This window comes from Muscardinus avellanarius (assembly GCF_963383645.1).
Source record: "Muscardinus avellanarius genome assembly, chromosome: 2".
Taxonomy (NCBI): domain Eukaryota; kingdom Metazoa; phylum Chordata; class Mammalia; order Rodentia; family Gliridae; genus Muscardinus; species Muscardinus avellanarius.
Genome location: NC_137787.1, coordinates 8941342 through 8967731, shown reverse-complemented (window position 1 = coordinate 8967731; position 26390 = coordinate 8941342). Strand labels below are relative to the sequence as shown.

The window sequence follows — 26390 nt, the reverse complement described above, 5'->3', positions numbered from 1 at the left end:
ATAAACTTTGATTGTTTTGTGTTCATAGAATATCAGCTTTTATCTTGCCACATTTCTTTATTTCTTTAAATCTTGCATGGGAAAGTTGTATTACTACCCTGCCACTTCTAAGAAGAAGATATTGATAAACTACTATTTTAATTTATATTATGGTTTAAACTGTGAACTCGATTTTAGATTCGAGAGCGTTTTATAATAATTAAAACAGTTTTGAATCACCAACCAAAGTGGTTGAAAAGGTGCAAGGCTGACTCAAATGGACATTGATTGCAGGCCCAGTTTGCCTCAGCATCCTCCCTCTATGAGCTAGCTGTCTGTACTCCAGCCATTTTGGTTTTTTCTCATCTCTTAAGGTACCCTGTACCGTACCACCTGACAAAAATATGCTTTCCCCTGTGTGTGTGTGTGTGTGTGTGTGTGTGGTATTATGGATTGAACCCAGGGACATTCTGCCTTTGGGATACACCGCCTGCCCCTTTTTCTTTTTTCGTTTGGAAGCAGAGTCCTGCCGGGTTGCCGAGAGTCTCACTATGTTGCCGAGGCTGTCCTTGAACCTTCGGGCTCTGTCTCAGCCTCCCACTATGCCTGGCTTCTTCTCCTTGACCTGCTTCATTTCTGTTTGCGATCAGAGCTCAGCTCAAGTGTCCTTTATTTGGAAAGCGTTCCATTAACCCCCAGTCCCCTTCTCCTTCGTAATCCCCACTACAAAGACTAGGTCGGTTCTTTCGTTAATCTTATGGAACTCTGTATTTTTCAAAGTGCTGATCGTCTTTAGTTGCTTGGTTAGAGTTAAAACCTTCCTTCCCACTGGGTCACGAGCTCCCTTGGAGTAGGCGCTCTGCCTTCTTCATGACCGTCCTCAGCCCGAGTCAGTGTTGAGCAGCAGCAGTAAGATCTGCTTACGGTATGTGAACGGAGGACCTTGTGCTAAATGGCCTTTGTTTTGCTCTCAGTTTCATTTTTGTGCAGTTGTAGCCTCTCCTTGTCTTCATATGAATAATAGTAAAGTGCTTGCTCTCAGCCAGGTATAGGCCCATGCCTGTGATCCCAGTACTTGAGAGGCTTAGAGAGGAAGAGTACAGTTTGATTTTGTTTTTGTTTTGTTTTTTTTTGGGGGGGGTGTAACTCAGGGGCATTTGACCTCAGAGCCACACCCCCTGCCCTATTTTTATTCTTTTTTTTTAAACGGGGTCTCACTAAATTGTGGAGGGCCTCACTAAGTAGCTGAGGCTGTCCACGAACCACGATCCTCCGGTTTCAGCCTCCCGAATGCTGGGATTTACAAGTGTGTGCCACCACGCCCAGCTAAGAGTGCAGGTTTGAGACCAACACACAGTAACTTAGTTGGAAACCCTGTTTCAAAAATAAAATAAGCGCCAGGCGTGGTGGCGCACGCTTGTAATCCCCGCACTTGGGAGGCGGAGACAGGAGGATCGCGCATGTTCGAAGCCAGCCGCGCTGGTTTAAGAGACCCTGTTTCTAAATAAAAATATAAAAAATAGGTCTGGGAGTGTAGCCTGGAGGTAGAAGGGTTTCCAGGAACCCCAGTACCACCAAAAAAAATATAATAAATTAAAAATATATATATATAATATAATAAGTGTGTGTGTGCACGCTATGACAGAGTGATGCTGTTTATTATTGGAAGATTACTTCAGCTGCCCATACACTGAGTCGCTCTGATTTGCAGCCTTCCTCCCAGTCTCCTGGCTTCCTGCCTGTACTCCCTCTCTGGCCAGGAAACACTGTGTGGTAGAACCATCTCCAGCACTGAGTGATCCCAGCCATCAAGTGCTGTGCTGACCCTGGGCATCCACAAATTTTACATTATTTCCAACCCATTTTTCATGTAGATAGAGAGATTGTGTAATTCTTTTTAAAGATTTCCCTCTAAAGTGCTTTAAAATATTTAAATTTCTATTGGTTATAGGGCTTAAGTCATTGGCTCCCTTGAATGATTATAAAGAAGGTAGATTAAAATAATCTATTTTTTTGCCGGGCGTGGTGGCGCAGGCTTGTAATCCCTGCGCTTGGGAGGCAGAGAGGAGGATCATGCAGGTTTGAAGCCAGCTGCGCGCGCTGGCTTAGGAAACCCTGTTTCCAAATAAAAATGTAAGAATAGGTATGGGAGTGTAGCCCGGAGGTAGAAGGGCTTCCAGGAACCCCAGTACCACCAAAAAATTAATTAATTAATTAAATTAAATAATCTTTTTTTTTTTTTTTGCCAGGTTTGGGGATGGAACCCAGAGGCATTTGACCTCCAAGCTACACCCCCTGCCCTATATTTTTATTCTTTTACAGGGTCTCACTGAGTTGCAGAGGGCCTCACTAAGTACTGAGGCCATCCACGAACCATGATCCTCAGGTCTCAGCCTCCCAAATGCTGGGATTACAAGCGTGCGCCACCACGCCCAGCAAAATAATCTAATTTCTAAATAAACATAATGCTTCAGTAACCAAATAATGATGTATCTTTAACCTCTCTCTTTCAGAATGATGTCCCAGGAATGCTTGCTTATAGCCTCAAGCTCTGCATGTCTTTAATGCAAAATAAACAGTTTCGGAATAAAGTACTACGAGTTTTAGTTAAAATCTACATGAACTTGGAGAAACCTGATTTCATCAACGTTTGTCAGGTAATTACACTGCGTTACATTATGTTACTCCAAGCTCTGCCGTGCCACTTACACTCTGGTGCATTATGTTTTATTTTATTACATTACTATAATGGCTTCATACAAGTATCTCAGTTGAGCTTTACACTAACCTTTCGAAGATAGGATGTATGGTTTGTATTCCTTTTTATTGATAAGAAATGGAATCTCACAGCACCAAAAATCTATTTTGTAGTAATGTGTTTGTGATATATATTTTTCTTCTATCTCTTTATGTAGTGTACATTTAAAGATGAATCAGATGGTATAGAAGATAGCTAAAGCGAAGACTCTTTCCCTTCCCCTTCCCCTAGGCCTTTCTCAGGGTCATGGTAGATGTTCCTCTAATTTCCTGAGAGATGTAAGTCTCCTGGCATTCTTTTCAAGGGCAGCTTCACCATTTTGTTGATGTTTTTGTAGTACTGGGGACTGAACCCAAGACCATTCTACCATCGAACTGTATATATCCCTCCCCTTTTTATTTTTTGGTTTGAGGCAGGGTCTGTTTAGTTGCTGGGGCTGGGTTCGAACTTTGCATCCTCCTCCTGCAGCCTCCTGAGTAGCGGGATCGCAAGTGTGTGCCACTGCACTTGACGGCTTTTAAACAGCCATTACACTGTATACATGTTTGTTTTCTGCCTAAGGGAATAGTAATTATGTATTTTTGTGATTCTGGGGATGGAACCCAGGGGCTTTTCTATCTCTGGGCTATACACCCAGGCCTATTTTATATTTTATTTGGAAACAGGGTCTCACTTAGTTGCTGAGAGCCTCACTAAGTAGCTGAGGCTGGCTTCGAACCTGCGCAATCTTCCTGTCTTAGCCTTCCAAGCATGGGAATTACAAGCGTGCGCCACCACGCCAGGCTGGGAATCGTATTTTATCACGTTATTTCTTTACTCTAATGTATTTTTGTTGTTGTTGTTGTTGTTTTTCTTGTTTTTTGCGTGTCTGGGGATGGAACCCAGAGGCATTTGACCTCCAAGCTACACCCCCTGCCTAATTTTTTATTCTTTATTTTGAAACACGGTCTCACTGAGTTGCAGAGGGCCTCACTAAGTAGCTGAGGCTGTCTGCGAATTGCAATCCTCCAGTCTCAGCCTCCCAAATGCTGGGATTACAAGCGTGCACCACCACGCCCAGCTTAAAAAGTTTTTTTAAAAATGCTTTTTAAAGCAAATTTTCTTTTCTTTTTCTTTCTTTTTTAATTAATTAATTAATTTTGTAGTGCTAGGGATTGAACCCAGGGGCATTCTACCTCTGAGGTACACCTCCAGCCCAATTATTTTTATTCTTTATTTTGAAAAGGTCTCTTGAAGTTGCAGAGGGCCTCATTAAGTAGCTGAGGCTGTCTGAGAACTCCAATCTTCTTGTCTCAGACTCCCAAGTACTGGGATTACGAGCATGTGCCACTATGCCTGGCTTTAAAGCAATTTTATTTTATGTATTTTTTTGTGGTACTAGGGGTGCAACCCAGGGGCATTCTTCCTCTAGCTGTACCTTCATCCCTATTTTTTTAATCTTTTAATTTTGAAATAGAGTCTCACTGAGTTGTGAAGAGCCTCACTAAGTAGCTGAGGCTGTCCTCAAACCACGATCCTCCAGTCTCGGCCTACCGAATGCTGATACCACACCCGTCCTTAAAGCAAATTTTAAACAGAAAATGCTAGAAGAAAAAGTACCAAAAATTAAATAACCCAAAGCCAAGTTGAGATTTCGAGTTTTTTTTTTTTTGTCTCACCTAAAGTCAACTTAACATTATCATTTTATTTCCTTTTAGTTCTCTTTATGTAGGGTTTTTTGTTTTTTGTTTTTGTTTTTGGTGGTACTGGGGGTGGAACCCAGGGGGCTTTCTGCCTCCGGGCTATACTCCCAGACCTATGTTATTCTTTATTTGGAAACAGGCTCTCACTAAGTTGCTGAGCCTCACTAAGTAGCTGAGGCTGGCTTCGAACCTGTGCCATCCTCCTGTCTCAGCCTTCTAAGTGCTGGGATTACAAGTGTACGCCACCATGCCCGGTGAAACATATTTTTTAACAGGCAATACTTTCACATTATTTAAAATTTAAGCCAGGCATGGTAGTGCATACCAGTAATTTAGTAACTTTGGGATCCTGAGATAGGAGGATCACAGGTTTGAAGCCACCTTCAGCAACTTAGTAATACCCTGTTTTAAAATAAAAAATTAGAAAGGGCTGGGGGTGTATTAATGAGAAAATGCCCCTAGGTTCAATCCCCAGTATAAAGAAGAATGTTCAAAGTGAACTGTAAAGTATGGAACGAAAAGTTGTCTTTCCGTTCCTTTCTTTCTGCTGCTCCCTGCTGTTACCAAGTTCCCTTCCTTGGAGACAGACATTATCAGTTATTCATAGTCTTCAACTTAACATTTTTCCTTTTTGTAACTTTTTCTTAATTGTGTAATAATAATTATAATAATTCAGTGTATGTACTTTGTCTTACTTAATCATTCGCTATTTTTGGTCACTTTTTTTTTTCTGTACTGGGAATGGAACCCAGGGACATTCTACCTCTGAGCTACACCCCCAGCCCAATTTTTTATTCTTTATTTTGAAACAGGGTCTCACTGAGTTGCAAAGGGCCTCACTAAGTAGCTGAGGCTGTCTAAGAACCACAGTCCTCCTGTCTCAGCCTCCCAAATGCTGAGATTACAAGCGTGCGCCACCACACCTGGCTTTTCCTTTTCTTTAATTTATTTATTTATTTTTTGTTGTACAGGGGGTAGAACCAAGGGGCTTTTCTACCTCCAGGTTATACTCCCAGACCTATTTTATACTTTATTTGGAAACAGGGTCTCACTAAGTTCTTAGCTGAGAGCCTCACTCAGTAGCTGAGGCTGGCTTTGAGCCTGTGTGATCCTCCTGTCTCAGCCTCCCAAGCTCTGGGATGACAAGTGTGCGCCACCGCCCGACTCCTTTTCTTATAATAATACTGATTGTGTGCTTATCTTGAATTTGAGTTACTTGCTACTTAACATAACATGAACATTTAAGTTCTTCAAAATCATAACTTTACCAGAGAATTTTGTTAGTGCCTATGGCTGGTTCATCATAAGAGTAATAAGGAAAAGGTTTCCAATGGTCATTTTAATCGCTTGTTCTGGCCCATCACAGTATGGTGTGTTGAATGTGTGAAAAATGCTTACAATATGTGGTAACACAGAAAATACAAGCTAAGGAATACTTGGATATAAACTGTGGGCAAATCTACCCTGCCACAGCGCCCCACGCCATACTGGGGACAGAACCCTGGGGCATTCTACCTTTGAGCTATACCCCCAGCTCTATTTTTTATTCTTTATTTTGAGACAGAGTGTCACTAAGTTGCGGAGGGCCTCACTAAATTGCTGAGGCTGGCTTTCAACTTGTGATCCTCCTGTCTCAACTTCCCAAGTAGAGATTACAAGTATGTGTCACCACGCCCAGTGGACAAATTTAGAGAAGCTACCAGGTACAGGGCACACACCTGTAATCCCAGGCACTGAGGAGACTGAAGCAAGAGGACCAAAAGTTTGAGGCTGGGGACCCCATCTCAGAGCTGAAAACACAGTCGAATGGATTGGGAATATCGCACAGTAGTAAAGCACCTGGGCTTTAATCCCAAATTCTAAAAAGAAAAAAAAAATAACAAATTAAAGAAGCCAAGGTTCATTCAGCAATTAATATTGAATACTGCCATTTACCAGGTACAATATTAGGACATAGGGATATAATCCACACTAATTATTATTATTATTTTTTTTAATGGAAAGTAGATAACATTTTCAGGAAAACTTTATTTGGTATTGAGTTCAAAAATCGAATGCTCGTGCTGGGTGTTGCGGTGCTCGCTTGTAATCCTGGTACTTGGGTGGCTGAGACAGGAGGGTTGCAGGTTCACAGTCAGCCTCAGCAACTTATGAGGCCCTCTGGAACCTAGTGAGATCCTGTTTCAAAATAAAGAATAAAAAAATTGGACTGGGAGTGGAGCTCAGAGGTAGAATGCCCCTGGGTACCACAAAAAAGAAAGAAAGAAAGAAAAGAAAGGAAGAAAGAAAGAAAGAAAGAAAGAAAGAAAGAAAGAAAGAAAGAAAGAAAGAAAGAAAGAAGAGAGAATAGAATGCTAGATTAGGTAATTCACCCGAGTTTGCCTATGCTTATATTTTAAAGTTATACTGTATCCTCGATGTTTATTTTGCTCTAAGATTTTAGTTACATACTTGTTCTTTATCTCCATTTCAGTGCTTAATTTTCTTAGATGATCCTCAGGCCGTGAGTGATATCTTAGAAAAACTGGTAAAGGACGACAACCTACTGATGGCTTATCAGATTTGCTTTGATCTGTACGAAAGTGCCAGCCAGCAGTTTCTGTCCTCTGTAATCCAGAATCTTCGAACTGTGGGCACCCCCATCGCTGCTGTGCCTGGATCCACCAACGTGGGTACTGTTCCAGGACCAGAGAAAGACAGGTATAAGTATCTTTTTCTGCATCAGAACTAACCAATTTATTTCATTTGGGGAATAGGTATAGTATTCATAGATGGCATTTTGATAATAAATTTAGCTACTAGCTTTCATAGATGATCAGATCTGAGTTGACTGTTGCTGTTTTGTACTGTGCTAATACACACAGTAAAGAAAAGCAAAGAAATAAATCCTTCTGGGAAGGATTGTTTATTCGACTGCTGCTTAGTCGAATAAATTAAAAATCTAGCTGGGTGTGTAGGCACACCTTTGTAATGCCAGTACTGAGGAGTCTGAGACAAGAGGATCACAGGTTCGAAAGCCAGCCCCAGCTGCTTAGTAAGGTACTCTGCAACTTAGTGAGACCCTGTTACAAAATACAGAATAAAAAAAAAAAAACTAGCACTGGGTGTATAGCTTGGAGGTAGAATGCCCCTGGGTTTAATCCCCACTACCACACACACACACACACACAAATTAATTAAAAATTTACTGGTAATCCCAGCTACTGGAGGCTGAGGCAGGATGATACCAAGTTTGAGACCAACCTGGCAACGTACTGAAACCCTTTCTCAAAAAGGGTTGGAGATATAGCCCTCTGAGGAAACCACTGTTTTGATTTCTATAATCTTAGATTAGTTTTGTCAGTTCTTGAATGGCATAAAAATGGGATCATATGGCATGCATTCTTTTGTTTCTGGTTTTTATTCAGGATAATGTCAAATACCAATCTTTTTTTTTTTTTTTTGAGAATTAAGAATCAGGTTTTTTTCATTGCCGAGTAGCATTTTGTTGTATGAGGGTACCACACTTTTATCCATCTTCTACTTCAACCTTTGGGCTCTTTCTGGTTTGGGTCATGAAAAAGAAAGCTGTTGGGGTGGGAGTGTAGCTCCGTGGTAGAGCCCTTACCTACACGCACGAGGTGCCAAACACAAATCGAGGCTGGCTGAAGCGGGAGAACTGCAGATTCAAGGCCGGCCTGGGCAAGACCCATCGTGTGACTATTTCAAAATACAATGGAAAGGGCTGAGGATGTAGCTCAGATAGAACAAGGCCCTAGGGTTCAATCCCCAGTGCTATGTTAAAAAAATGACAGTATCATTGTAGACAGATGTGTTTCTTATTACTACTCTTGGATAAGTACCTGGGAGCACAGTATCTAAATATTAGGTTATATATTTAACTTGATGAGAAACTATCAAACTTTTCCAGCCTCCAAATCTTTGACAGCACTTACTGTTATCAACCTTTTAAGTGTTACTCCTTCCATTAGCAAAATGGTGTTTTATTGTGATTTTAATAGAAGTCATTTGCCAGATAGCTTTGCCATGAATATTTTCTTCATCTTTGGCTTATGTTTTCATTTTCTTAGTGGCATTGTTTTATGAGCAAAAGTTTTAATTTGCCGGGCGTGGTGGCGCACGCTTGTAGTCCCAGCATTTGGGAGTCTGAGACAGGAGGATCATGCAGGTTGAATCCAGCCTCAGCTACTTTGTGAGGTCTTTGCAACTGAGCGAGACCCTGTTTCAAAATAAAGAATAAAAACTAGGGCTGGGGGTGTCACTTAGAGGTACAATGCCCCTGGGTTGCATCCCCAGTACCACACACACACAAAAGCTTTAATTTTTTATTAATCCAGTTTTATATTGTGAGTTCCATCAAAGAAATTGTTTATCAGCCTTATGCTTGCAAATATAGTTTGCTGTGCTTTTTTCTGGAAACTATAATTTTTATATGTTTTATATATTTTAGGTCTCTGATAGGTCTCAGCTTTTGTATGTGTGGTGGGCAGTGCAGGTGTTGTGTACTTTTCCATATAAATATCTAGCTGTTCCATCACCGTATGTTTAAAAGACTACCCTTTGCCTGGGGAATTGCCTTGGAGCTTTTGACAAAAATTGTTTAGGTGTTTCTGTTCTTTCCCAGTGATTTGTTTTTCTTGATATCATTACCACTGTTTTTGTTCCTAAAGTTTATTCTGTCTTGTAGTCAGATAATGTAAGACCTCTTTTGGGGTGGGGAGGATTGCTAGAGCTCTTCCCACAGGCGAGGCAAACACTGCCATAGGGCTGCACCTCCAGCCCCAGCCCTGCCTGCAGTTCTTGTTCTTTTAAGAGTGTTGTGGCTACTGGAGATTTTGCATTTCTAGTTCTGGGGTTCTTATTGGGATTGTGTTGAATCTCTTCAATTTGCAACACACTGAAATCCTGAAAATATTGAACCTATAATCCATGAATGTGTGCTTTTCTTCATTTATTTAGGTTATCCTTAATTTCTTTCAGTAGTTTTTTTCATTTTATGTTTGTACTATTACAATTTTATTAAAATAAGGAACTTTACAGGCTTAGAAAGTACTTTTTTTTAACTAACAAACTTATTACACTTTCAGGAGAAGCTGTCTATTTATACGATTGTTCTAAAGTGGCAGTTAGATGAGGTCACCTTTCATGGACATACGATCACACCGATAATTCTACCACCTTGGTTCGATCATGTTTGATCTAATGATATCTGAAAAATGAGATTGGGTTTTTTAATACTTTTATAGGGGTAATGTTACTAGACGTCATAATGAGGTTCACAATGATCCGAGTCTGTATGTACACATCACTTGGTGTGTGCCTCCTCTCCCCTCCCCCTCCATGCATGTTACATTACTAGCGAAACCCTGCATGGACGTAACTTCCTTGTACTCCTCCTCCCTTCCTCAGCTTGGTTTACCCTTCCCCATGGCCTCGCCCAGTCTGTTTCCACTCAATTTCTCTTCTCATTTGACTGAAATCCCTTTTGCTTCATTTTTTTTTTTTTTCTGGCTGCTACATATGAGAGAAAACATATGACCCTTGACTTTCTGAGACTCAGCATCTCAGCAGCCTTTTTTACATATCAATGCCGAGATCTTACACATCTTTTCTTAAATTCCTAATATTGCTACATACGTTTTGTTGCTACCATATAGAACTACAGTTTATTTTTGTGTAATAATATTGAAACTTGTAATACTGCTAAATCACTTTTTAGCTTCAGTAAAAAAAAATTTTTTTTTTGGAAGTACTGGGGGTGGAACCTAGGGGCTTTTCTACCTCTGTGCTATACTCCCAGACGTATTTATGTTTTGTATTTATGTTTTAAGTTTGGAAACAGGATCTTAATTAGTTGCTGAGAGCCTCACTAAGTAGCTGAGGCTGGCTTCAAACCTATGCAATCCTCCCGTCTCATTTCCCAAGCTCTGGGATTACAAGCCACCACACCCAGTGTTTAAGTAAATTTGTGTGTGGGGGGGGGTAGTTGGGGGTGGAACCCAGGAGCTTTTCTATCCCCGGGCTATACTCCCAATCTTTTTTTTTTTTTTTTTTTTTTTTTTTTTTGTGGTACTAGGATGGAACCCTTCTACACTCCCAGACCTATTTTACCTTTTTTTTGTTTTTGGAAACAGGGTCTCTTAAGCCAGAGAGGCTGGCTTTGAACCTGTGTGATCCTCCTCTCTCTGCCTCCAAAGTGCGGGGATTACAAGCATGCGCCACGTCCGGCATTCTATTTTTTATATTTTATTTGGAAACAGGGTCTCTTAAGCCAATGAGGCTGGCTTCGAACCTGCGCGATCCTCCTGTCTCCGCCTCCCAAGCGCAGGGATTACAAGCGTGCGCCACCACGTCTGGCTCCCAGCCCTATTTTATACTTTATTTGGAAACAGGGTCTCACTACCTTGCTGAGAGCGTCACTTAGCTGCTGAGGCTGGCTTCAAACCTCTGCGATCCTCCTGTCTCCGCCTCCCAAGCGTGGGGATTACAAGCGTGCGCCACTACACCCGGCTTCAGTAAATTTTTAAAATACAGATTGTTTAATAGAATTTTCTACATTGGAATCGTGTCATCTGCAAATAGATTATTCATTTAATCTTTTCTAATCTTGTGTCTTTTCCCCTGTGTTTCTGCACTGGCAGGATTCTCAAGATATGATAGAAAAGAGGTGACGAGAATGAGCATCCTTAACTCTCCCCGATCTTAGGGGGTAGATTTAACTGATTTTATTTTTTTATATTATTTTTTGATTGAAGAAACTTTTTCTTCTTGCCTTTCTTTTTAAGACAGTTATGTAGTGTTTATTTACTGTCACGTTCCGAGGTCGTCTTCATTTCTGAAATGATTTCTTTTTCCTCTTAATTTTTCCCTAGTTTTCCTAATACTAGTACTCTTTAATCTAGTACTTTTTTTTTTTTTTTTTTTTTTTTGCGGGTCTGGGGATGGAACCCAGGGATATTTGACCTCCAAGCTACACCCTCTGCCCCAATTTTTTTTTATTCTTTATTTTGAAACCGGATCTCACAGAGTTGCAGAGGGCCTCACTAAGTAGCTGGGGCTGGCTGCAAACCGTGATCCTCTGGTCTCAGCCTCCCAAATTCTGGGATTACAAGCATGCACCACTATGCCTGGCTAGTACTGTTTTCTTAATGTTTTTACCCTAGTTCTTTTCTGGCTTATATTTACTGAAATTAGTTTTCCCAAACTTTTACAAAGGAAGTTTGTATGGGACAGTTGTTCTTAAATCAGTGCTCCATAAAAGTTTCTTTTCTGTTGTGTTTTTGAAGTATTAAAGTCCTTTTTTTTTTTTTTTATTGTGGTGCTGGGATGGAACCCAGAGGCTGTCTACCTTCAGGCTACACTCCAAGACCTATTTTCTGTTTTATTTGGAAACCAGGTCTCACTAAGTTGCTGGAAGCCTCAGTTAAGTAGCTGAGGCTGGCTTTGAACCTGCACAGTCCTCCTGGCTCAGCCTCCCAAGCGCGGGGATTACAAGTGTGCACCTCCACACCCGGCCCAAAAGTCCTTCTGCTCACCATTTTCTCCTTGGTGTGGTTTTTTAATTTTAATAGTTATTGGGGTTCCTGATGCTTTACAGTATAATGGTTTTATAGTTATCTCTACCACCTGACTGGGAATGTGGAGGGATACTTTGCACTCCAGTTTTTACGTGTGTGTGGGGAGTACTGTGGATTGAACCTGGGGCATTCTACACTGAGCTACACTCCCATCCCCAACCCTTTCATTTCACAATAGGGTCTCACTGAGCTGCCTTATGTTGGCCTTGGACCTGCGATCCTGTCTCAGCCTCCCAAGTCCTGGGCTTATAGGCATGTGCCATTGCCCCCAGTTTGTATACTTTTTCTTAATTGCATTTTTTATACTTATATTTTGCTAACGTAAAACACACACTTTGTGTGTTTTTATGAATTTATTTGGAGGAAAGTCAATAGCTGGGTATTCTCCGTCTTAGAGATACCTGGAATCTTTTGTCAGTAATACATGAGGTAAACATTTTCTTGCAAAATATTTGATATTTTTAGTTTGGGAATGTGGTATAAAATAATTGCCTACACATTCTAGTTAGAAAAGAGTTATCAGACTACTTATCAGCGTATTGACTGTTGGTTGTCTTCATTTTAGCGACTCGATGGAAACAGAAGAAAAGACAAGCGGCACGCTTACAGCAAAGACGCCAGACGCAGTGAGTGCGCTCGACTTATGTAACATGGTGGATCGTAAATTCCTTTTCGCGATACGTAGCTGCTTTTTTGAAAGCTTATTGTTAAATTTGATACCAAAGTCATTTTATAGAAATGGATTTTCTGAGGCCAGTGCACAGTAACTTAGGACTCTGTTTCGAGGGGATTAAAACCTTTTTAAAAGGGGTCTAGAGGTATAGCGGTGTAGAACCCCTCTGCCTTCAGTCCCCAGTACCACGCCTACTTAAAAGGACTTTCTGTTAGAAGTGTGTGTGTTTACGTATTTGAGGTGGCGGTGAGTAGCACTGACTAGAGACTGAACCCCGGGGGAATTCTACTTTAGATCTAAAACCCCATTCCTGTTTGTTCTTTAGTTTGAGGTAGGGTCTCGGGAAATTGCTGAGGCTGACCTTGAACCTGCAGTCCTCGCATTTCACTCAGCCCCTCAAGTACTAAAATTACAGGCATGCTCCACCACACCCAGCCTTAAAAAAGTAGAATTTGGCTGGGCGTGGTGACGCACACTTGTAATCCCTGTGCTTGGGGGGCTGAGACAGGAGGATCGCACAGGTCCAAAGCCAGCCTCAGCTACTTAGTGAGGCTCTCGGCAACTTAGTGAGACCCTGTTTCCAAATAAAATAGAAAATAGGCCTGGGAATATAGCCCGGAGGTAGAAAACCCCCTGGAAGATAGTTCCAAAAAAGGACTTAGAAGAAATCAAATTCTGAGACCCTTACCAAAAATTGATGTTCGTTCAGAAAATTTCGAGTTATCTGTCACAAAGTGAAAAAAAGAAGGATGGCATTTAACAAATGGCTTCTTACCCTGTGGGCAGCACAGATGCTTGTGTGTTTCCACTGCTCGCGGTGCAGTGACGTGTTGGGTGTGTATGTTTCCTCTCCCAGGACTTTGGCTTTCTGATGCTTAGGTATATAAGCCTCAGCTGTTCTTCTGAGTGGAGCGTTACCTTGGTGACTTGTTAAATCATGAGTTCATATGTATGTACTGATGAAAGGCACTTTCAGCCGGGCATGGTACCACATGCCTGTAATCCTAGTATGTGGGAGGCTGAGACAGGAGAATCACAGATTCGAGGGCAGCCTCAGCAAATAGTGGGACTCAGCAACCTAGTGAAACCTTGCTTCAAAGCAAAAATAAAATAGGGCTGCAGGTACTTAGAGGTAGAATGCCCCTGGGTTCAATCTCCAGTACCACAATAAATAAGTGAATAAATGAATAAATAAGTTTTTTGTGTCTTATACCCAGTTTCACTGACTTAGGACTGATGAAATAAAGATGACTTAGTGAATTTCAATAATATGAATTTTCTGGTGGTACTGGAGTGGGACCGAGGGGCTTTTCTTCCTCTGGGTTGTACTCCCAAACCTATTTTATATTTTATTTGGAAGCAGGGTCTCACTAAATAGTTAGGGCTGGCTTACCTGTGCGATCCTCCTGTCTCATCCTCCCAAGTGCGGGATTACGCGTGCGCCACCCGCCCGCTAATTCTGATAAAGAGGTAATGAGTTTTTATTCTTGTTTGTTTGGACAGAGTCCAGAGCCCAAGGACCAAACTTTGAAAATGATTAAAATTTTAAGTGGTGAAATGGCTATTGAGTTACATCTACAATTCCTAATACGAAATAATAACACAGACCTCATGATTTTAAAAAATACAAAGGTAAGACATTTTATTCATAAGAGAAGATTTTTCTTTTATTTCTCATCGAATACTTTCGTTGTATTTTATTTCTAATCAAGAGAATCATTTTTTGTAAAAATAACTTAGGGGGCTGGAAGTGTAGTTCGGTGGGCGAGTGCATGCTTACTAAGCATGCTTGCGTAAGTACCTGGGCTCAATCCCCAGAATCTGAAAAAAGCGAAGCGCCTATTATCAGAAAGGGAAGGGAATTAGCCAAGATTGAGCCCCTATCTTTATGCTATTTGTTCTCTTGTTGGGAAACTTGGTGAATTAAATTTTTTCTTAACTTTTGTCTTCCTGGGCCATGGGGCATGCTTATAATCTCAACTGGAGGCTGAGGCAGAAGATCATAAGTTTGAGTCCAGAATAGATACTTGAGCAAGATTCTGTCCTAAAATAAAATATTTTTGCTACATATATAGCTCAGTGCTAGCCTAGCATATATAGTACCCTGGATTCAAGCTGCAAGACCAGAAAACAAAAACCCAAACTTTTTTTTCTTAATGTATACATGTAACAGTTGGAAAACTAGCAAAATCTCTCTATATATAAATATAGTTTATGTGTCTGTACTTTTCACTGAACCCTGAACTTCTTGAGAGAAAAGATTCTTACCTTACTACAACTTTTATTGAGATATTGATCCTGATAATTTTAATTTTGAACAGATTAATATATGATTAAAATTGTTTTATATAAATACATAGTATAAAAATTCTTTTTCTTTTTTCCCGTATTCACCCCATACCTCTTCCCAAAGACATGTATTTTTAAATAGCCAAATACTGCTTAAAACTTAACATTTCTTCAGTTGAAGCATTTGCCATAGTGCCTTTTGAACCTTAATAAAGACTTTTTCAAGTGACAAAAAGACATATAATTACATAATTTCCATGTATGATATTATTATTATTATTTTTTTTTTTTGGTGGTGGTACTGGGGGTAGAACCCAGAGGCTTTCTACCTCCGGGCTATACTCCCAGATCCATTTTATATTTTATTTGGAAACAGGGTCTCACTAAGTTGCTGAGAGCCTCACTAAGTAGTTGAGGCTGGCTTTGAACCTCCTGTTCAAAGACAGGAGGCGATCCTCCTGTCTCAGCCTCCCAAGTGCAGGGATTACAAGCATGCGCCACCACGCCCGGCTATGATATTTATTTGAATCTAGTTTTTATAATACAATTTTTTTGGGGGGTCTGGGGATGGAACCAGGGGCATTCGACCTCTAAGCTACACCTCCTGCTCTATTTTTTATTCTGGTTACCTGTGTGATCCTCCAGTCTCAGCCTCCCAAATGCTGGGATTACAAGCGTGCGCCACCATGCCTAGCTGAATTTTTGTTTTGTTTTGTTTTGTTTTGTTTTTTGTTTTTTACAGTACTAGGGATTGAACCCAGGCACATACTACCTCCAGGCTACACCCCCAGGCCCATTTTTTATTCCTTATTTTGAAACAGGGTCTCACTAAGTTGCAAGGGACTCTCACTAAGTACCTGAGACTGGCCGAGAACACGGATCCTCTTGTCTCAGCCTCCCAAATGCTGGGATTACAAGCATGCACCATCACGCCCAGCTTATAATAGAGTTTTATTAAAAATAAAATTACTCTGGTAACCAGACCGCCAGAAGTGCAGGCCAGAGTTGTCACACTGTTTCTTGGACACCTTAGACAAAATGCTAAAGAGAAACTACATAGAAAATCTGCTACCTAATTTCTGCCTAAAATTTGCTATTGACCTCAAGTTAAGACTGAAAATAAAATTTGTTTTTTTATAAACTTGCTATTGGGGGGGGATCACTGTGTGTCTGTGTGTGTCTGTGTAAGTAATTTGGGATTAAACCCAGGGACATTCTACCTCCAAACTGCATTTTAATTTATTACTTTTAAATTTTGAAGCAGTCTTGCTAACTCACCACACATTGGCTTTGAGTCTGTGGTCCTCCTTTTTCAGTCTCCCAAGAACTGGGATTGTAGACCTTCAGCTATAATCCCAGTACTGCAAGTAGCTGCCGCCTAGTCTTTATGAAGCGATAGCCAAGATTCTTAGTTTAAATTTCAGTTTGTTTCTATTTTTGCCACAAAAGAAAGTCTCTAAATGTGTGTGTGTGTGAGCATATACGTATGGCTACTTTGCCAGTGATGAAAAAAAATTTGTATTTTTTTGTAGGATGCAGTACGGAATTCAGTATGTCACACAGCAACTGTCATAGCCAACTCTTTTATGCACTGTGGGACTACCAGTGACCAGTTTCTGAGGTGAATATGCTGGGGGTCTTCACTTTGCTTCCAAATCATCTTTAATAGAGACACTGCTGGCATTTCTACATGTATGGAGAGCTTTCCTTGCCAACCAGTCCTGTGTACTTCCTATTTCATTGCCTAGGCACTGTAAGGTGACATGAATTCTTTTCATTAATTGGTTTGCTAATAGACTATTGAAGCAAATATATTAAACTCTGAAAATAATATAGTTTTGCTTTTGTTCATAGTAGAATTATATATCATGCATTTTTAAAGTAGCAAAAATAACTTTGGAGGTAAAATAGAATCAGGATTGAGTTGATATCCACAAAGTACAATGATTTGGAATGGTTTAATTTAAAATTTCAAAGCTTTTGTTCTGTATTAAAACCATTGTGAATTTCATTTGTAAACTGTATTATCAAGTTTTCCTTTCTTACAGAGATAATTTGGAATGGTTGGCCAGAGCCACTAACTGGGCAAAATTTACTGCTACAGCCAGTTTGGGTGTAATTCACAAGGTAATATCTATTGCTCGTTGTGAATAGACATTAGAACAGAAGCAGTTTTTTCTGAGGTTAAGAAAAACTGGGTACAGTGATACTTGCCAATAATCCCAGTACTTGGGAGGCTGAGTTAGTATTGTAGGTTTGCAGCCAGCCTCAGCAACTTAGTGAGGCCCTCTGCAACTTAGCCCCTGTTTCAGTGTAACAATAAAATAGGGCTGTGAGCATGGCTTGGATGTAAAACACCCCTGGCTTCAATCCTCAGTGCTACAAAAAGGAAAAGGAAAGCTGTTGTTTATTGACTCCAGTTTTTAAAATCAAATCAGTTATAGGGAAGGATGAAATTAGCAAGATAGTAAGATATGTATTTCTTTTAATAAAAGGTAGGACTCCTTTTCCTGTGGAGACTTTCGAAGGCATTTGTGAAGGATGAGTTGAAATATTATTTGCTTAAAATGTTATTTGGGAAAATTGGGGAAAAAAAATCAAGCACTGAGGATAATTCCTAAGTAGGGTGTGACTGGGTCTCCTTAAGGTTCCTCTCAGCCAGGCGTGGTGGCACACACCTGTAATCCCAGTACTTAAAAGGCCGAGATAGGGATTATAGGTTCTTGCCAGCCTTAGCATTTTAGTGAGGCAGGCCCTCTGCAACTTAGTAAGACCCTGTTTTAATGTAAAAATAAATAGGGCTAGGGGTGTAACTCAGAGGTACAGCGCCCCTGGGTTCAATCCTCATTACCATCAAAAATGAAAAAAGGCTCTTCTCATTTGAAAGATGAAGTTGTACTCTGCTATTTTCCTCTCCAGCAAATAACATACTGGGGGAAAGGCAGAAATTATAGAAAATCTGTCTGTCTTCCTCTGCCTTTCTCTCGCTGACATCTTCGTGCTTGCATTTACAGGGTCATGAGAAGGAAGCGTTACAGTTAATGGCAACATACCTTCCGAAGGACACTTCCCCGGGATCCGCCTATCAGGAAGGCGGTGGTCTCTATGCACTGGGTCTTATTCATGCCAATCATGGTGGTGACATCATTGACTATCTGCTTAACCAGCTCAAAAATGCAAGCAATGATGTAAGTATTTAAAATGGAAAACTTTATTTTTCAGTGCCTATCTGAAAACGTTGTATTTGCCAAATTATTTTAGTAAGTAAAGAATTTATAGGATTTGAGAATACCCCAAACAGAACTATTTTTATAGTGATTTTTTTAGATGTAGTTTCCTTCTTTCTTGTTAAGTTTAAAGTTGTGCTTCGTCCTTTAAACCCTGTGTGTGGCAAGCAAAACAAAGTACCTTGCCAAATTATGGTCACACATTTCAGAAGTCTTGGAATATGACGAGTGATCTCAGTTATCATCTAGACTAACACTGTCATTTTACAGAAACTAAGGCTAACCCTCCCCCTCCCTAGTTACACATATTCTCTCAGAAATCAAAATTCTTGTTTTGATCATTGATAGTTTTTTTTCCCTTTTTATCTTTTTTTGGTGGTACTGGGGATGGAACCCAGAGGCTTTCTACCTCCGGGCTATACTCCCAGACCTATTTTTTATATTTTATTTGGAAACAGGGTCTCACTAAATTGCTGAGGGCCTCACTAAGTAGCTGAGGCTGGCTTTGAACCTGTGTGATCCTCCTGTCTCAGCCTCCCAAGCACGGGGATTTCAAGTGTGTACCATCACGCCCGGCCAATCATTGATAGTTATTTATTTATTGTTCTTTTAATTTTTTTTTTTTTCCATACTGGGGGTTAAACCTAGGGGCATTCTACCTCTCAGCTATACCCCCAGCCCTATTATGTATGTATGTATGTATGTATGTATGTATGTATGTATGTATGTATGTATGTGTTTGGTGGTATTGGGGGTAGAACCCAGGGGCTTTCTACTTCCGGGCTATATTCCCAGACCTATTTTTATACTTTATTTGGAAATAGGGTCTAACTAAGTAGCTGAGGCTGACTTCGAACCTGTGTGATCCTCCTGTCTCAGCCTCCCAAGCATGCGCCACCACGCCCAGCCTTTTTTTTTTTTTTTTTAATTCTTTTTTGAAACAGGGTCTCACTAAGTTGCAGAGGGCCTCACTAAGTAGCTGAGGCTGTCCGTGAACCTGAGATTGTCTGGTCTCAGCCTACCAAGTACTGGGATTACAAGCGTGTATCATCACACCTGGCTTCTCATTGATGATTTTTTAAAATATAATTCTTTGGGAGAAATTTACTAACCTGTTTAAATTCCAAATTTTTAGTTCTGTATTTCAATGAAATTGACACAGGCTCGTTAAAGTAGGTTAGAAATCTTAATCTAGAACTTACGTATATAATTACATTAATATTATTATAACATAATTCTCATAATATATTATAAAAGGTATTATATACTGTAAGTTTTTATAGGTCTGTATCTGAAATAATGGGTCAAAATGGGTTAAGTAGCCCTGTTATTTTAAGGAACCCCAAAATAGGATTTTTGATTTTTAGCTTTCATATTTAAGTGAACTGTTTTAGAAGGCTATGGGGGTATGGTTAAATTATCCTCATCCTTCAGTGAAAAGATAGAGGCAAACCATGGTCTGTCTCTGCTAATAAGCCCCTTATCTGCAAATCATTTCCTCTCGTGTCAGATGAAATTTGTGGTTACAGAAAAACAGCCATAGTCAGCACTAGAAGCCTCTGACTGGCGTACACAAGGAGTTTCTTACAAGTGTCTTGTATAATTAATTGGAAAGCTGCTATACCAGCTCTCACACAGGTTAAGAGCCAGGCAACGCTAGGAATCTGGAGCAGAAACTAATAGTCATCTCTTCAGAGCCCTGCTGTCAGAATGCACAAACTTAAAACATTTTGTCCTTGACTTATTCCACTTGGGAAAGATTAAAGTTTTGAAAAAGGGACATTCTTTTGGCCTGGCTCGAGACAGGGCTCCTGTTTAGTTCATAGCAGGTGGGAGCTTCCTAAATGACAGTCCCACCAAAACTAAACAGTGGAGGAGTACCCCAAGCGAGACCGGAGTGCCGTACTATTTAATGCTGCTGTGTGTTCAGTAGTGACCGCTAACGTCTCTGTTTTCAAATGAAGCTCAGCTCTCTGCTCGAGCCCACTTCCTCCCACGTCCTTCACAGCCATGCTGTCGGGTACCTTTGTTCCTCCGTCTGCTTGTCCCTCTGTTCTGCTCCATTCCTCTCAGGTATAAGCATATTCGGGTCTCTCCTACCCCAACCCTCTCCCTGACACTTGCATCTTCATCTTAGTTCTTGTCAAGTCCTTCCCCTCCTCTTCTCATGTAAATCTGCTGAAAGAGAATTGTGCTCTGTTCCCTCTCTCTCTCCCCTCACTTCTCAGCTCACTCTGCTTGCATCAGCAGGCCTCGTTCTGTGGATGCAGAGGTTACTGAGGTCACCCCTTGCCTTCTGATGGTCAGATCCTTGGTCATTCTCAGTGAGCCAGCCTCTGTATATTGAGTGTCACAGTACACCTTGAAGTTAGAATGAAGGCTTGGATTTTTTTTGTTGTTTTGTTTTGTTTTGTTTGCGGGTCCCCTGCCCAATTTTTTATTCTTTATTTTGAAACGGAGTTGCGGAGGGCCTCACTTAGTAGCTGAGGCTGTCCGCAAACCGCGATCCTCCAGTCTCAGCCTCCCCAATGCTGGGATTACGGGCGTGCGCCACCACGCCCGGCTGAAGGCTTGGATTTTAGTACAGACGCCAAATGAGTGAAGCCAATGCTTTTCCCTAGATCGTTCGGCATGGAGGCAGCCTGGGCCTTGGTTTGGCTGCCATGGGAACTGCACGCCAGGATGTATATGATTTGCTGAAAACAAACCTTTATCAAGATGACGCTGTGACAGGTAAGCATTTGTTTCTAAAAGCAACAAACCGTAGGATTAATTAATGATGTGATTTTTTTCCTGCCTTTTTGTAGCCTCTTAAAAATCTAATGAGCTGGGTTTGGTGGCACATGCTTGTAATTACGTTGAGATCCTGTTTCAAATAATATAGAGCTGGGAGTGTAGCTCATAGGTAGCGTGCCCCTGGACTTAATCTCTTGGACCCCCCCCCCAAAAAAAAAATAAACTAATGGATTTTTCTAGTTTAGATGAAGTGGATTTCCCCCCACTTGCCAGATTTATCTTATAAAACCATGTTTTGTGGTGTAGACGTTCTAAAATGGCATGTGCTGTATTCTCGTAGAATTGACATTTGCACATAGGAAGTTACTAGCACAGTCCACTTGTATCATGAGATATTTTAAGTGCTTGGTGATAATAAATAAAGTGTTGCTGTAGAAGTTATTTGTAAAGCCGGGCATGGTGGCGCACGCTTGTAATCCCCGCGCCTGGGAGGCTGAGACAGGAGGATCGCACGGGTTCAAAGCCAGCCTCAGCTACTTAGTGAGGCTTCTCAGCAACTTAGTGAGACCCTGTTTCAAAATAAAATATAAAATAGGTCTGGGAGTATAGCCTGGAGGTAAAAAGCCCCTGTGTTCCATCCCCAGTACCAAAAAAAAGTTATTTGTAGAATTTGATAGTCCATTCTGACAAGGTTTGTTTGTTTGTTTGTTTGTTTGTTTGGTTTTGGTGGTACTGGGGGTGGAACCCAGGGGCTTTCTACCTCCAAGCTGTATTCCCAGACCTATTTTATATTTAATTGGAAACAAGGTCTCACTAAGTAGCTGAAGTTGGCTTTGAACCTGTGCGATCCTCCTGTCTCAGCCTCCCAAGCGCGGGGATTACAAGCGTGAGCCACCACACCTGGCTCTGTCAAGGTTTAAAAGGGAAATAGTCACAGCATTTGGGTGGCAGAGACCAGAGGATTGCGGTTCGTGGACAGCCTCAGCTATAACTTAGCAAGACCCTTCACAACTCAGTGAGACCCTGTTTCAAAAAATAAGAAAACTAAAAAAATAGAGCTGAAGATATGGTAGCTTGGAGGTACAATGCCCCTGGGTTTCATCCCCAGTACCACACACACAAAAAAGGAAATCGTTATAAATGTGTGGATGTATTCCATATAAAGTACCTTTTAATCACAGATGGTTAAAAATGCTATCAGAAGCTATTGTTTATTTTATAATTGATGCATTTGGTGGATATTTTCAATTGGATATATTTTATCGACTTCATAAATATAACTCTTACTTTTTTTTTTTTTTTTTTTTTTGGTGGTACTGGGGATGGAACCCAGGGGCCTTTTCTACCTCCAGGCTACACTCTCAGACCTATTTTTTTTTTTTTATATTTTATTTGGAAACAGGGTCTCTTAAACCAGCTGAGGCTGGCTTCGAACCTGCGCGATCCTCCTGCCTCAGCCTCCCAAGCGCGGGGATGACAAGCGTGCGCCACTACGCCCGGCTTCTAACTCTTACTTTTTAATGTTTGACTCTTTACCCTCTAGGAGAAGCAGCTGGCCTAGCTCTAGGTTTAGTTATGTTGGGCTCTAAAAACGCCCAGGCTATTGAGGACATGGTCGGCTATGCACAGGAGACTCAGCATGAGAAGATTCTGCGTGGTCTTGCAGTCGGCATTGCACTAGTGATGTACGGGAGGATGGAAGAGGCAGATGCGCTCATCGAATCTCTGTGTCGGGATAAGGTGAGACCCTGTTCACTCTCTCCGGCTCCGCCCTCACTCCAGTTAGTCCAGCCTGTAAAAACACTTCTCTTCACCTGGAGATTCTCTGTTCCCACTGGAACCCCTGGGTGGATTTGTTTATAAAACTTCTCGCAGATATATAAGTTTTAATAAAATTTAAGAAGTCTGATTAGAAGTGTTGACTCAGTGCTAGAGGATCATAAATTTAGCTATCGCTTCAGATAAATGGATCCAGAAAAGCTCTTTAGGAATTGAGAAGTAGATTTCTTTTAGAATTAATGTTTTTGTAATGCCTTTCTACGTGTTTAAAAGATAGAAAGTTATTTCCTTATTCTGTCAGATGACAGTAATCATCTATATTTATGTTAAAGGGTTTTTCCTCTTTTGTTTTTAACAGTGGTGTTGTATATGCTGGGTACTCAGTGACAGATGATACTGCCCTCTAACCTCTGATAACAAACAACCCCTTGCTGTAGTTTACTGATACACCTAGGAACTGCTTTGTTCAACTATCAGACTTCATGTCTCCCTCACCTTGGGGTTCAGTGCCCAGGCATTAAATGCTGAGGTCCAGATGAGTTAGAGGTGGGATTAGAAGCCAGCTTCTTTGTTGTCTATTTGATTAGGAGTTGACTGCCTGAGGACTGTGTTTGTTGGTATTGACTTGAGGTTATACTTTGTAGAAAGTATGATCTGGGATGGACATGTTGTACAGAACACTGGGATTAGTAACTCCTATATTAGAGTCTTTCATATCTGCATTCATTTAGAAAAACTGCCGCCACAAAACAGTTATCTTTGAGTTCGTGGTTTTCTACCTAAAACCAACTTAACTGGTAGATACCACTCTGCCTATTATACTATAGCAGTTACCATTTTGGTTGTTGGGGTTTTGTAGGTTTTTTTTTTATTTGATTTTGGCTTTTGGGGAGATGGAGCCCCACTGAGTTACCCAAGCTGGCCTTCAACTCCTGGGCTCCAGCGGTCTTCTGCCTCACCTTCCCAAGTCGCTGGAACTATAGGGTGCTCTTTCGTGCCCAGCAGATGGTGTTAAGTTAGTGATTCATGCTGAATTACTTCTTAGGACCCAATTCTTCGAAGGTCTGGAATGTACACTGTCGCCATGGCTTATTGCGGCTCTGGGAACAACAAAGCCATTCGCCGCCTGCTGCATGTTGCCGTGAGTACTCTAACATTTCTAGGGACGGGGTAAAAGGAAAGTTTGCAGGTGGACAGTAAGTGCCTAGATGACTGCGGCACACACCACGTGACCACCGCCACCAGTCAGATCCAGTGCTCTGCAACCCAGCAGTAGATGCATCTTTGCTGTTGGAAAACCTATTATCCTCTAGGAGATAATAGTTTTGTATGGCAGTATAAATGAGTCTTTAAAGCAATTTAAAGAGTGTGATTTCTGAAACCTCACTCCAAGGTGTGCCCTCACCATGTGAAAATGTGTGGTCATCCAGGATGGTTAAATCTAATGAGCAGTGAGGACCGCCTCCTTTTCCTTTTTTTTTTTTTTTTTTTTTTTTTTTGGAGGCATGAGCCAACTTCAAGCTACTCTCCAGCCCATTTTACAGGGTCTCACTAAGTTGCTGAGGCTGGCCTCAAACTTGTGATTGTCCTGTATTAGCCTCCCAAGTACTGAGATTACAGGTGTGTGCCAATACTCTCAGCTGGAACCACTTATTTTTCTAGCTCATGAAGTTTACTTCCAAGAACTCCCCCCACACAGCACAGGAAAGCCAGGGTTCGTGTTTTCTTTTCTTCTTCTTTTTTTTTTGTTTCTTGTTTTTTGGGTGGTGGTCCTGGGATTGATCCCAGGGGCATTTTACCTCCAACCTACACCCCCAGCTCGAGGTTTTTGAAACATGGTCTTGCTAAGTAGCTGAGTCTGGCAGTGAACCCAAATCCTCCTGTATCATCTTCCCAAGTAATGGGATTACTAGTGTGCATCGCCACACGCAGCTCGTGTTCATGTTTGCTAACAGGCTTTTTTTTTTCTCTTTTTTTCTTTCGTGGTGTTAGAGACTGAGCCCAGGAGCATTCTGCCACCAAGCTACAATGCCACCCTGATTTTTATTTTTTATTTTGAAACGGGGTCTCACAAAGTTGCAGAGGGCATGACTTAGTAGTATGGACTGGTTACATAGTTAACATTCCACATGTCTTACAGTGGGTTTCTATCATCATGGTAGTGGAAAAGGCAAACCCAAGATTACTATTCCATGCTGTAAAATTAGAATTATTATTGATCCCTTTTTCCTTGAAGTATTCACATCCCATAATACTTAGGAGTAATTTATCCTTAATTGAAGAGTACGTATTATGTTCTAAATGTTCCTAATACTTGAACTTGGGACATACTGAACTTGACCTTGGGACATACATTTTGCAAAAAATATTGAAGGAATGGTTAGATATTTAGTATAACCAACAAAAGCTATAATACAACTGAAATAGTCTTAGGAAATTGCCATCTTTTTTTTTTTTTTTTTTTTTTAATGTGATACTGGAGATTGAACCCAGGGACATTGTACCTTTGAGCTACAGTCCCAGCCCTGTTTTATTATTATTATTATTATTTTTTTTTTTGGGTGGTACGTGGGTTCCTGGAAACCCTTCTATCTCCGGGCTACACTCCCAGACCTATTTTATACTTTTTATTTGGAAACAGGGTCTCTTAAGCCAGCCAGTGTAGCTGGCTTTGAACCTGTGCGAATCTCCTGTCTCTGCCTCCCAAGTGCAGGGATTACAAGCGTGTGCCACCAAGCCCAGCTTAAGTTGCTAAGGGCCTCACTAAGTTGCTGAGGCTGGCCTTGAACCTGAGATCCTCCTTTCTCAGCCTCCCAAATCCTAGAATTACAGATGTGCTCCACCATGCCCAGCTTGCCATGAATGTTAAATAGCACCAAACTTTAAAGACTTCTAAACATTGAAGTGGAATTTTCAGATGATTTCTTTCTAAACTGAGAAAGACTTTAAAAAATATTTGTGTTGTTGTTTTTAAAATTCATTTATTGCAAGCCGGACACAGGCTTGTCATCCCAGCATTTGGGAGGCTGATACAAGAGGATCACAGTTTGTGGACAGGCTTAGCTACTTAGTGAGGCCCTTTGCAACTCAGTGAGACCCTGTTTCAAAATAAAAAATAAAAAATAGGGCTTAGGGTATAGCTTAGAGGTAAAATGCCCCTGGGTTCCATCCCCAGTAACGCAAAAATAAATAAATAAATAAAATAAAATTTATTGTATACATTTGACTTGTGCAATGTGATGTTTTGATATACAGTGAGAGGAAAGATATTCTAATGAAGGAATATTACTGAGGTCTAATTTACATTTGACTGATTTGGACCTATTAGTTTAGTGTAACACAACGTTTGATGTAATATAATCATCTCAAGCTTTTCCCCCCAGGTAAGCGATGTTAATGATGACGTCAGAAGGGCAGCAGTAGAATCACTTGGGTTCATTCTATTCAGGTAATAATTTCTAACTTCTGATTTTATTTTTAACGCATTTCTTTCTGTAAGCAACTAAACAGAAACTAAATACTTGAGTGATATATCTAAATTCAGAGTTCAGAATGAGGGCTATTTAATAGTAAGACTAGTAGTGTTCATCTCAAAAATAAAGAATGTCATGGGTTTCTGACAGTCTATTTGAGAAATAAAAGTTATTCTGTTCATTTTTTTCATAGCATTCTGCTTAGTTTTTGTTCCAA

At 40.8% G+C, this 26390-nt stretch overlaps 1 protein-coding gene across 2 annotated transcripts in view; it reads left to right on the top strand.

Moving 5' to 3' along the window:
• PSMD1 (proteasome 26S subunit, non-ATPase 1) overlaps window positions 1–26390 on the top strand; it is a gene marked incomplete at both ends in the record, with an annotated part of 94576 nt that overhangs the window by 8909 nt on the left and 59277 nt on the right. For both annotated transcript variants that reach the window (XM_080690009.1, XM_080690008.1), the window contains 11 exons: window positions 2493–2636; window positions 6893–7119; window positions 12562–12622; window positions 14173–14301; window positions 16491–16579; window positions 17007–17085; window positions 17973–18146; window positions 20807–20918; window positions 22465–22661; window positions 23746–23841; window positions 26084–26148. In XM_080690009.1, the coding sequence (XP_080546135.1) occupies window positions 2493–2636; window positions 6893–7119; window positions 12562–12622; window positions 14173–14301; window positions 16491–16579; window positions 17007–17085; window positions 17973–18146; window positions 20807–20918; window positions 22465–22661; window positions 23746–23841; window positions 26084–26148 (1373 nt within the window). The remainder of the gene's footprint in view (window positions 1–2492; window positions 2637–6892; window positions 7120–12561; window positions 12623–14172; window positions 14302–16490; window positions 16580–17006; window positions 17086–17972; window positions 18147–20806; window positions 20919–22464; window positions 22662–23745; window positions 23842–26083; window positions 26149–26390) is intronic.